Genomic DNA, 13,347 nt, shown 5'->3' with positions numbered 1-13,347 from the left:
GAACGTGCCAAATGCCGTTCGTTCCTCAGAAGCATCCGGATGTACATTGCGGTCAACCAGTGGCAGTTCACCAACGAAAATACCAAAGTTCTATACGCCCTCTCGTTCATCCAGGGACGAAAAGTCGATAACTGGAAAAACGAGGTCATTAACCGAGCGCTCAACTGGCGGGACCAGGGAGGGTACGACCCCGTGGTCTCTGACTTCCGAAGGTTCTCTGACGAACTGGAAAGAATGTTCGGAGACCCAAACCCCAGGGAGACGGCTATCTCCACTCTATCCGCCCTCAGGCAGGGCAACGAACCAGCCGAAGAGTACGTAATGAAGTTCGAAGCACTACGAGCGGATACCGGCTACAACGACGTAGCACTAGTGGAACTATTCAAACGAGGAATGAACCCCGGACTGTTGAACCGGCTTTACAGCCTCCACCCGCTCCCCGCAGACTACCAGGCATGGAGCGAAGAGGCAATCCGGTTTGACAGGCAGTGGCGCGAAGCGCAGTCCTATGCCAAGGGGCATGGACAGGGACGACAACAGGGACAGTCCCAGCAGAAGCAGCAAGGCCAAAAGCAAGGCCAATGGCAAGGGAGGGGACAAGGGCAGCAGCAGCCGGCCCCACAACAGAATCAACAATCACGTCCGAAGGATCCAAACGCGATGGACGTAGACAGAACGCAGAGAACCCCGGTCAAGTGCTTTAAGTGCGGAGGACTAGGACACATCGCCCGAAATTGTCAGAGGAGATTGGACATTAGGGCCATGAATTACGATGAGCAGTTGCAATACTGGCGGGAGGAGTTGACCCGTCAGGGTTTTTCCGAGGGAACTCAGGAAGCGTCGACCTGAGCTCCAAAAATTCTTTTTCCGTACTCACCCAGGAGCCGGACTCGTCACTAGTAGAATCCGATGTACCAGTAGCTATTTATAATGAGGATTCGACTACTAAAGCCAACAAGACGGAAACTAAGACGCAGAACAAAACCAAGGAAGTGTACTTGTACCGGACGGGCAATGAGAAAAATTATGTCCCCATAAAAATCACCATTACTTCCCTAGACACCCTGAAAACTCTCGACCCCAAAGCAATGTTGGACTGTGGTGCCTCAGATTCGTTCATCGATCGCGAATACGTCAGGAAGCACGGACTGAAAACCAAGAAACTGACTAGACCCGCAATCATAAGAAACGCAGACGGCACCCCCAACAACGCGGGAAGAGTAGAAGAAAAGGTAGAACTAAGAATGGGTTTCAAAGGACACGCGGAATGGGCCACGTTCTACGTAACCAACCTAGGAAACGTAGACGTCATCATAGGTCTCACCTGGCTCAGACGACACAACCCAGAAGTAAACTGGAAAACAGGAGATGTGGTAATGACCAGATGCCCAAGGGAGTGCAAGAGAAGGATGAACAAGGAGGCAGAAGACTTGCAGGACGAACCGTACCCAGGGGAAGTAGAAACTGAGGAAGACGAGGAAGAGGTGAAGGAAGTGCGGAAAATGGAACCGAGGAACATTTCAGTAGCAGGAGTAAGACAGTGGAATAGGCTGAGAAGCGGTTACTTACGGGACTTGGACGACTTAACCAACCAATATCACGAGTCGGTAGCCCGGATGTACATTAACCGAATGTGGAAAAAACACATGCAGGTGGAAACGGAAGACAAGGAGGAGGAAATGTATCTGAAAGCAGTAGGAAAATACGACTATGTCATTGAGCACGATCGGGAGAAAACAGAAAGCAAAAAGGAAAAAACCGAAGAAGAAATGGTACCGAACTACTACCATGATTTCATGAAAGTATTTCGAAAACGGGACTCAGAAAGGATGCCAGCGACGAGACCATGGGACCACGCAATCGAACTCACACCAGACTTTGTACCAAAGGCCTCAAAGGTGTACCCACTGTCGCCAATCGAACAACAAGAACTTAACGACTTCCTCGATGGCAACCTAAGAAAGGGGTACATTAGACCCTCCAAATCCCCGCAAACCTCACCAGTATTCTTCGTGCAAAAAAAGGATGGAAAAAAACGATTGGTACAGGACTACCGATACCTAAACAAATACACCGTAAAAAACGCATATCCATTACCTCTCATTTCGCAACTAGTAGACAAAGTATCTAAGGCTCGCTTATTTACCAAAATGGACCTCCGCTGGGGGTATAACAATGTACGAATAAAAGAAGGAGACCAGTGGAAGGCAGTGTTCCAAACGCCACGAGGGGCGTTTGAACCAATGGTCATGTACTTCGGACTTAGCAATTCCCCTTCCACGTTCCAAACCATGATGAACGAACTTTTCAAAGAACTGATTGACGAAGGCCTTGTAGTTATCTATTTAGACGATTTACTTATCTTTACGGACAATGATGTACAAAAACACCGAGAAATAGTACGACGGGCTCTGAAGATTCTTGAAGACAACGATTTATATATAAAACCAGAAAAATGTGCATTCGAAGTAGACGAAGTTGAGTTTCTAGGAGTAGTAGTGAAGGACGGAAGGGTGCAGATGGAAGAGGCGAAAATAGAAGCAGTGAAAAACTGGCCGGTTCCGAAGAATGTGCAACAAGTGCAACAGTTTTTAGGATTCAGCAACTATTACCGACGATTCATAAAAGACTTCGCCACCGTCGCTAAACCATTGCACGAGCTCACCAAAAAAGATGAGGAGTTTGTATGGAACGAAAGGAGACAAGAAGCTTTTGAGAAGCTTAAGAAGCTGTTTACCGAGGAACCAATCCTGGTACTGCCGGATACGGACAAGGAAATGAAGATCGAAGCAGACTCGTCGAACTACGCATCAGGAGCGGTACTCTCAATGCTATGTGACGACAACAAGTGGAGACCATGCGCCTTCCTGTCTAAAGGGTTCACGGAAACAGAACGAAACTACGACATCCACGACAAAGAGATGCTGGCTATAATTCGGGCCCTGGAGGCATGGCGACATTACCTAGAAGGAAATAGTCGACAATTTACAATATGGACGGATCACAAAAACTTGGAATATTTCATGACCACCAAAAAACTCAACAGACGCCAGGCGCGATGGGCACTGTATTTATCACGGTTCAACTTCTTATTAAAACACAAGCCAGGAGCGTCGAATATGAAAGCAGATGTCTTGTCGAGACGACCAGACCTTGATAGGGGGGAAGAGGACAACACGATGGTTCTACTGAAACCAGAGTACTTTCGAATCAAAGCCATGCAACAAGGCCACGTCTTGATTGAAGGACTGGAATCTACCATCTTGTCGAAAATCAGAAAATCGAAAAATTACGATGAGTCGGTGGTAAAAGCGGTAACGGAGCTGAAAAGATCCCCGACGAAGGTGCTGAGAGAGGCGGAGTGGTCAGAAGAGCAAGACCTGGTGCTATATCATGGGAAGGTATACGTACCCAAAGACACGGAGGTCCGAAGGGAGATCGTAAAACTGCACCATGATTCAACGGTGGCAGGCCACCCAGGAAGATGGAAGACAATTGAGCTGGTCTCACGAAACTACTGGTGGCCAGGAATGAACAGGTTCATAGCGGAGTATGTCAAGGGATGCGACCAGTGTCAACGAAGCAAAGCCTACTCACGACAACCACAGGGAAAGCTTCAACCCAACCCCATTCCGTCAGAACCATGGACGGATATCTCAGCAGACTTCATTACCAAACTGCCGAGGTCACAGGGTTACGACGCAATCCTGGTAGTAGTGGATCGCTTCACCAAAATGGTCCGTCTAGTACCAACCACCGAAGAGCTGTCATCATTAGGCCTAGCTAAACTATATCGGGACCACGTCTGGAAGGACTTTGGTCTACCCACCACTATCATATCAGACCGAGGACCCCAATTTGCGTCACAAATGATGCAGGAACTGAATAAATTATTGGGAATTCAGACACGACTGTCCACAGCCTTCCACCCACAGACCGATGGACAAACGGAACGAGTAAATCGAGAAATCGAGACTTACCTACGAATGTTCATCAACCATAGACAAGACGACTGGGCGGAATGGCTGGCGATATGTGAATTCTCCCTAAACAATAAAACTCAAACGAGCTCCAGGCAGAGCCCTTTCTTCTTAAATTATGGACGCCATCCACGAATGGGGATTGAACCACGGAGAGAGTCAAAAGTGGAAGCCGCCGATGACTTTGCCAAACGAATGACCCGGAGCTGGGAGGAGGCACGGTCAGCCTTGGTAAAAGCAGGGGAGGAGATGAAGAAGTACGCGGACCGACGAGTAGGGGAGATGCCGGAGTACAAAGTAGGGGATAAAGCTTTCATCTTCACCGATAACTTAAACACGTCTCGACCTTCGCGAAAATTGGAACAAAAGAAAATCGGGCCGTACGAAGTGGTTGCGGTACCCACAAAAAACGCAATAACCCTTAAAATTCCAAAAACATTATCTATTCACCCCACGATCTCCACCCACCGAACGGAAAAGGCCAACATGCCAACGATACCAGGGCAAAAAACGCCACCACCCCCACCGGTACGGATCCAGGGCGAGAATGAGTACGAAGTCGAAAGTATTCTAGACAGCCGACTCAGACGAGGACGGCTAGAATATTTGGTCAAGTGGAAAGGGTATACCGATGAGCATAACACATGGGAACCCGAGAAGAACCTCGAAAACGCACCCGAGCAAACTCGGGCCTTCCACGCCCGACACTCTGCAGCTCCACGTCGGATTGCGGCCGCGGTATTTGAGGAACTGATCTGGAAACCAAAATATGTATTCACTACCCCGACCATCAGTAGAACGACCAAGATCGACGAACCCGAGGGGAGCGCTGATCCACCCGACACACCCGACAGCCACGAAGACAAGCATGGCAATCAGGCCGGCTTGCTCAGCGGGGGAGAAACGATCCCAAATGGGGAGCCGAGGAATGATGTCGTCAAAGGAGATGTTGGACATCAAGAGGTAGTGGTTTCGTCAAGTGGAATTGACGAATCCTAGAGGGGGGGTGATGTTATGGTCCGGTCTGTTCCGAACACTATCTTTTTCGATATCTTATCTAAACGCGCAGGACGCGCCTATTACTAATTCACATTACGGTACCTTAGTAAGATCCTCACGCACAACACATGTCCGCAGTACATTACCAAGCACCTCATGGAATCGGTGCGCGTTCCATGGAAAGACGGCTGTAGTAGGCATGTAGTAGTACATGAGGGTTACGCATGTATTTTAGTATTTAAACACCAATAACAAGCCCTAGAACGCTAGCTCGTTCTCTTGGGATTTCCACTAGTAATAGTGAGAACTAAGTCAACTAAGCTACTTCGTCTATTCCTTTTGTTTTAGTATTCTTGTAGGAGCCACGTTAGTCTTTGACTAGTGTCGCCCTAACAAAAGACTTAGGTGTACACAAGACACGTAATCTTATTTCTCTAGCAGGGGTTTCACAGGTCAAAGCACTCAATTATCAACTAATCAAGTTTATTCTTTACTATGTAACCTACAGTAATACTCTACTTAATAAGAAGTAGGTACTGCAAAAGAAAAGGAGGGAAGAGGATGAGAAATGAGGGCAGGAGAAAGAAAGATGGTAAAAAGTCTCTTTTTTCTATCTACTACAATTTGGGGTTTATATAGACTACAGAGGAAAGGAGGCAGTGCAATGCCAAGCATTTCAAGGCTGTGCTGAATCTCTGAATGACTCATATTTCAGCAGGAGTAAGCCAATGATTTGTAATGGCCAAGCCAAAGCTTAGTAAGTTAAGGCTTGCTGCTTAGTAAGTACAATTTTCCACTACATCCTGGAAAGTTCTATAAACTTCTCAGACATTCTACTATGTTCTTGTATGTCTTTCAAGTTATTTGAGCTTTTCATGAACAAGATCTAATGTCACTTTGATAAGTATTTGCAAAATACTAGAAGGTTCCGTAAAGTGCTTCAACTTTCCGTACAGTTCTTGTCATTTCCGCAATCTTTACTTGTCATGTAACATAGTGATTTAAGACTTGTTGACTTACTAGGATGTTGGAATATTAATTAGGGGTCCCAGGAGTAAATAGGGGAAAGTAGGAAATAATGTCTATGATCATTATATGAGGTCCATTCGACTTGACTCAATTTGCAAGCGTATGCCTTGGTTTTATAGTAGCGTATGAAATAGCTATAAAACTCTAATATTCATGTCACTTACTACAAATCCCAATTTGGAGTATGACAGCACATGTGACTGCCGTGCCACACTAGCACACGACGCCTCTTCTTCTCAACCACCACCATCCCCAATCACCCTGCCTTTCCCCCAACAACCCACCACAGCAATATGCCCCCACGCAAGCCCACTTCGACACAGCGCAAGAACAAGGAGGAGGGGACCACAATGTGAGTGTGTCCCCCAGTTTTTTCTTTTTTTTTCACTGACACTGCCCCCACTTGTGTCCCATGCCCTATGCCCACGTCCTCCACTTCCCCATTTCCAGCACCCACCCATGTCTTTGCCCTTGCCTGGACGCTCGACACCCCCCACGCATCCCCACACCCTGTTTTCAATGACAATGACGACAACACCCTCCATGCATCCTGTTCTCAATGTCACCAACAACGATGCACCCTGCACCCCATTCTCAACGATGACGCCCCCCACACATCCCCACACCCCTGTTCTCAATGTTGACACCCCTCACACCCTTACACCTCACCCCTACCCCCTGGCTACCCCTGGCCCCTGGTCATCAACATGTACCCCTGATCCCCCTTGGCCCCCATCCACAGGGCTTCTACCAAGCCCAGGTCCACCAGGTCTGCTACCAAGGCCATGCAGCAGGAGCTCATGTGAGTTTGTCATTGCCAGTAGTGTACCAGTAGTCAGTAGTCATACTTCATGAGTAGTAGATAGAATAAATATAAATAAATTTCTTTTAAATCTCAAATAAATTAACAATCAATTAACAAATATTGTCTGATATGTGGAGATCCCTGTAACCAAGAAACCAACCAAGGCAAAGAAAAAGAAGAACATGTGAGTTACTGTCTGTGTCCCTCTGTTTGCTTATGCTCATTGTCTGTAGCACCTCTGCCGACCGTGATGCAGCTGATGAAGAAGCTAATGAGACTATGGTAGAGAATTTGACTGTATAAGTCTTTGCTTGTCATTATTTGTGATTGTACAACTCATCTTTTCGCACCAGTACTGCTAGGATGCTTCAGGAGAGTGGTGCTCCGCTTGCACCACCTGCTCGTCGAGTTGGGACTGGAGTCACCTTGGCTCCAATCACTCCGAGTATCACCACCTCTCGCATCAGGCATGAAGAGCCAGAGGATGTCCCCCAGATCACCATCAAGGACAAGGGAAAAGGTAGAGACCTTACCAATCTGGGTTCGCCGGATGCAGAGGAGGAGAAAGATGAAGGAGAAGATGCAGAGGCTGAGAAGTCTGATGAAGAGGGCGACAAGGAGAAAGATGCTGATGCTGGTAGCAATGGCGATGAAGATGGTGAGCCGAAGAAGACTGACAATGAGGACGATTCCGCTGAGGTGCCCATGCCTGCTGACTTGTCAGACAACAACAACGACACCATGGAGGTTGACCCCACCACTCCCAAGCGCCCTGCCACCCCCGCCAAACCCACCACTGCTTCCAAGCACAGAGCCAGCACTTCACCCACCACCACTCGTCAGATGGGTAAGGGTGTACGCAAGGACATCACCCATGTTAGTGCTGTAAGGGGACACTCCTATTTTCTCTCCTTTCCTTCATCCCATGGACTCTTACCTACATTCCCTTCATTCCCCTTCGTTCCTTTTCGCTCCCTTTCCTTTCCACTTCCTTTCCACCCACTCCTTTCGCATCCGAGCCGTGTCCGGTGACTCCGGAGTCTTCCCGCACTTCGGACACTTCGGACTTGCTCGGACTCATTTCAGACACTTCGGACTCGCTCGGACTTGTCTATACTCTTCGGGGCTCGTCCGGGTTACCTCTATCCTTTTCCCCCACTTCATTACTCTTCGCCCTTACTTCCCCAAGTCGCTGGCACGACGCCTGTGCATTTACCCTCCACTTCATTATCACATGTTTCCTTGTACCTTGTGATATTCGTTCGGACTTGTGGCTGGTGTACTGTACAGTTATCCTGCATTCCTCTCACGCTACTACAGTATATACTTCGCTTCCTAGCATGGAGAATCCTTATCCTGTTCTCTTTGGATTCTCCCTCTGCTAGGTGAGCAGCCCTCTCATGTACTGTAGTTAGTCTTATTCATTATCTTTGGATTCTCCCTCTGCTAGGCCTGCGCTGTTGGCCATCTTGAGGTTGCCCTTACAAGTGCTTCCTCTCACCGAGCTCCCCCCTCTCCTACATCTGATGACCTTGACGATTTGCAAGGCGCATCCCGTACCATGGGTGGCTTTGCTAGAGGCAAGGCCATGGGTGTTGCCTTGAACATGGCTGACTTTGGTGAGTTCTCTTTTTCTCTACAAGTCCAATTCTGACTTGATATCCAGACACCAACGAGAAGTTTGATGCCCCGCCTGTCATGGGCATGCTCCTTGTCTTCAAGGATGGGGCTTCGCCTCTGGAGGGTGCCAGGCCTGTTGGGGTTAAAGTCCCCATCAAGAACACTCTGGGGCCTGTCCTCACTGCTGCTGCCACGAAGATGGTGGCTCTTACTAGTAAGTTCTTTCTTTTTGCTTCGCGTTTTTTTACTTATTGCTTGTCATCAGACTCTGACATCCTGCTCTGGGATGCAGAGGACCACTTCTGGGAAGCCAAGGGGCCTTACGCCACCGCTGTCAGAGACAATGAGGCTGTCATCTGGGATGACAAGAACAAGCTCAGAATTGGAATTGTATGTAAATTCCGACTTGACTTTAAAAAAATTCTAACTTTGTTACAGCAACCATCTGAGTTTGGTGTCTCCTACCTTCCGCCTCCCTCTCCTTCCATCAACTCCTCCGCTGCCCCCTCTGCAGTCTCCTCCATCACCCCCTCTGCCTCTGTCTCTGTTGCCGGCACCCCCGGTATCGCTGTCAACCCTCTCACTGCTGCCTTCCGTGATGAACCCCTCCTTTTGCAAATTGCAACTTGCATGGGGGTACCCTACCACATGACAAACCATGGAGCTGCTTCAGCCCCTGGGCTTCCTTTGCTCAGGTCTATGTATGCTCGGATTCAGCTCGCCAATGAGGCCAAAGAGAAGTGGGACAGCTTGACAACTCCATGGACAGGGGGAATGTTTCGGAGAAGACCCTTCATTCTATCTTCGTTGGCAAGACCAATTTTAACACTTACACCGCCCTCTTCAACCACTCCGTCTTCTTTCCCATCATCATGGACATGTTGTGCATGTTAAACTTTAGGCTATTATAGTTTGATCAGAAGCTTGTAGAAGCGTCCTAATGCAGTCTAATTGCCTTGGTAACAATCACTAATGATGTGTTGATGCAATCAATCAATAATATGTAATGATTTGCGCTCTATTGACTCTTTGTGTCTATTACTCTAGACATGTATGGAAAATGACCATCCCAGGTTCCCACGGGTACTGTTCTGTGTGAGGCGTTGTCATACTCCAAATTGGGATTTGTAGTAAGTGACATGGATATTAGAGTTTTATAGCTATTTCATACGCTACTATAAAACCAAGGCATACGCTTGCAAATTGAGTCAAGTCGAATGGACCTCATATAATGATCATAGACATTATTTCCTACTTTCCCCTATTTACTCCTGGGACCCCTAATTAATATTCCAACATCCTAGTAAGTCAACAAGTCTTAAATCACTATGTTACATGACAAGTAAAGATTGCGGAAATGACAAGAACTGTACGGAAAGTTGAAGCACTTTACGGAACCTTCTAGTATTTTGCAAATACTTATCAAAGTGACATTAGATCTTGTTCATGAAAAGCTCAAATAACTTGAAAGACATACAAGAACATAGTAGAATGTCTGAGAAGTTTATAGAACTTTCCAGGATGTAGTGGAAAATTGTACTTACTAAGCAGCAAGCCTTAACTTACTAAGCTTTGGCTTGGCCATTACAAATCATTGGCTTACTCCTGCTGAAATATGAGTCATTCAGAGATTCAGCACAGCCTTGAAATGCTTGGCATTGCACTGCCTCCTTTCCTCTGTAGTCTATATAAACCCCAAATTGTAGTAGATAGAAAAAAGAGACTTTTTACCATCTTTCTTTCTCCTGCCCTCATTTCTCATCCTCTTCCCTCCTTTTCTTTTGCAGTACCTACTTCTTATTAAGTAGAGTATTACTGTAGGTTACATAGTAAAGAATAAACTTGATTAGTTGATAATTGAGTGCTTTGACCTGTGAAACCCCTGCTAGAGAAATAAGATTACGTGTCTTGTGTACACCTAAGTCTTTATACTTTAGTGATTGCTCCCCAGTCGTATTGATTTCGTATAGACCATTGCTGGCTAAGCATTAGACTATAGAACAATTCTATAGGTGTTTAGTAATAATATCGGAAGTGATCTAGCAGAAACGTCTGATCTAGAGCTTCATATTTCAGTTGAATTGTCGTATCGCAGTTTTGTATTATTGGAGCATTGCTAGTATACTCAGTCAGGAATATTCCACCGTCTCAGTGCTACTTGTCTTAGTCAGTTTACTATTTGTTTGTGTTTATCTACGTATTATTCACTTGTTGAGTAGTTCGTACTAACGTGTTGTGAAGTGTTTTACCCTACACTTCTTTCTTTCCTTCCGTCCCTTCTACCCCTTTCCACTCCTATTTCCCCTATCTGTACTACTCAGTAGTATAGTTTTCCAAAGCCATTATTATCAATAACACACCTCTCAGCCTGCACAACTTGGGTGACTGTTTGATCTATCTTGACTGATCCAACTACATCCAAAGCATTTAGTGAAAACCCCACTGAGTGTGACAGCGTGAATATAGGTGTCCACTAAATCACGTCCAAATTTGATTAGCTCCGGAGCAGCTTGGGAACATGCCAGACATCATTCTAATGATGGCTCCATGTTTTATTTTTGCTGCTTTTGCTTCCCTGCGGAGACCAAGGCATTCCAGTGCCTGTTCCGGCCGTCACAATAGAGGTCAATAGACCTACTAATGGGGCGCTGAACGTGGGAACGTTGCATTGACCATGGGAGTCGTGCGCTTGTAATGTTGTAATGTATGTACAGATTGCTAAACAGTGCTTGCGCACTTTTAGCAATGCTGTCAACACCAGTCATCCCATGATGACCTGGGTCGTTCCCATGGGTGTTGGCAGTGTCTATGGGTGGTCTCCAATGCGTGGGAACCGGGCGCTTAGCGTGCGACCGCACAGCACAACTTTGTTATACATTTGTACAACAAGTGTGCACATCACTTCAACACAACCCCCTGATGCAACACTTGGTGGACCCATGTATTGGGGCACCCACAAACAACCCCCTGGCCCAATATGTCCTCCTATCCCACCAATCCCATCATCTCCCTCAACTTTTCCACTTGTGGTTTGGCCAGTGCTTTGGTGAGCAGGTCTGCCGGCATTTCCTCTGTTTGAAGATAGACTGGCTGGATGCGCTTGCAATCAACTTGATCGCGTAACCAAAAGAAGCTCAAGTCCAGTTGCTTCATTCTGCCATGGTGTTCGGGGTTCTTTGCCACTCTAATCGCTGACTGGTTGTCCATGTAGAGCGTGGATGGTGAAGTTGGCTTGTAACCAATTTCCGAGAGGAGGTTCTTCATCCAGCATATTTCTTTACCAGCAGCAACCCCAGCAACATACTCTGCTTCAGTGGTCGATAGAACAACCATCTGTTGCGCTTTACTGCTCCAGCAGACCGCTCCCAGCCCAATCTTAACCAAGTAACCACTTGTAGACCGCCCTGTCCCTTTATCACCGCCGTAGTCTGCATCACTGTACGTGATGAAGATTTCATCTCCTATGGCGGGATCAGGTCCATATACCAACTTCATATCCATCGTGCCCTTCACATAGCGCAGCAAGTGCTTTACAGCCTTCCAGTGGATCATGCCTGGGTTCGAGTTGAACCTAGCCAGTGCACTCGCAGCAAAGGCTATATCAGGCCGGGACATTGTAGCCAAGTACAATAAGGAGCCAACAGCACTCATGTAGGGGATGTCCACCATCTCTTGTGCCTCTTCATACGTCTTGGGACAATCATCTGTGGTCAACTTCATACCCAGAGCCATGGGAGTCCCCACTGGTTTGCAATCAGACATATTAAACTGTGCTAGCTTGTTAACAATGTACTGACGCTGCGAGATGTAGAGTTTGTGGTTGTCCCAGTCTCGTGTTATTTCCATGCCTAGCAGATACAAAGTCTCCCCCAAGTCCCGCAACTTGAAATGCTTTTCCAGCTCAATCACAAACTTGTCAAGAGCATCCTTTGATTTCGAAGCAAGAGTGATATCATCCACCCACACTGGGACTATGATTCTGACAGTGCCATCATCATAGATGTAGAGCGAGGGGTCAGAGTAAATCTTCTTGAAGCCCATTGAATGTAGTGCTTCACCCAGCTTCTCACTCCACAACCGAGGTGACTGCTTCAACCCATACAGAGACTTGTTCAGTTTGCAGACTATCCTTCCTTGACCCTTGGTTACACCTTGCTTAAATCCCTCAGGCTGCTCCATATACACCTCAGCATCAATATCACTGTTGATAAATGCCTGCGAAATGTCAACTGAGCGCAAGTGCAGATCATCTCTAGCGGCTAGAGCAAGCACAGTCCTGATGGTAGCATGTCTAGATAGCGAAGCAAAGGTCTCATTATAGTCAAATCCGGGCCGTTGACTAAATCCTTTAGCAACAATCCGACCCTTGAACCGTTCAATGCTTCCGTCTGCATGATACTTGACCCGAAAGACCCATCTGACACCAATTGCCACTTTTCCTTCTGGCAGAGGTTCCAGTGTCCAAGTCCCATTAGCAAGCAGCATGTTGTATTCAGCTAGTGCAGCCTCATGCCATTGTGCAGTGTGAGGCGACCTCATTGCCTGAGCATAAGTCTCTGGCTCTACTAGCTTGCCAACAGGACCAGCCTCCAAAGCTTCTTCTTCAGACTGCGAATCATCATCATCTAAAGCAGGAGTTGGATCTCGCATTTCCCAGACGTCCGGAGTTGCCTCCCTGGCCTTTGGAGGTGCAGCAGGAACCTTCCACCATTCTCCTGGAGGTCTGATGTCGCGTTTTGGTCTTCTTACAGCCACAGGTCTATCATCGACTTCCGCTTCATCATCACTATCATCCACACGAGGTGCAGCTCTTCTGTGACGAGGACGAGGTGGGGGAGTCTCTTCTGGCTCTGGTGTCTCATTGTCATCCTGTTGCGCTTCACCCTCCACCTGTTCTTCTTCTTTCACATTATC

General features: G+C 47.2%; 1 protein-coding gene across 1 annotated transcript; it reads left to right on the top strand.

The window, feature by feature from the left end:
* Window positions 1–7,176: 7,176 nt before the first annotated feature.
* On the top strand, window positions 7,177–9,327 carry PC9H_011305 (uncharacterized protein; the record flags this gene model as incomplete). The annotated part of the gene is made up of 5 exons (XM_036780790.1): window positions 7,177–7,689; window positions 8,264–8,432; window positions 8,480–8,647; window positions 8,699–8,823; window positions 8,872–9,327. The coding sequence occupies 5 exons, from the start codon at window positions 7,177–7,179 to the stop codon at window positions 9,325–9,327; spliced, it is 1,431 nt and encodes a 476-aa protein (XP_036626645.1).
* Window positions 9,328–13,347: the final 4,020 nt, after the last annotated feature.

Source organism: Pleurotus ostreatus (assembly GCF_014466165.1).
Source record: "Pleurotus ostreatus strain PC9 chromosome Unknown scaffold_9, whole genome shotgun sequence".
In the NCBI taxonomy this organism is placed as follows: Eukaryota; Fungi; Basidiomycota; class Agaricomycetes; order Agaricales; family Pleurotaceae; genus Pleurotus; species Pleurotus ostreatus.
Note: the sequence above shows the minus strand (reverse complement) of the source record. Positions and strands in the feature narration are given on the sequence as shown.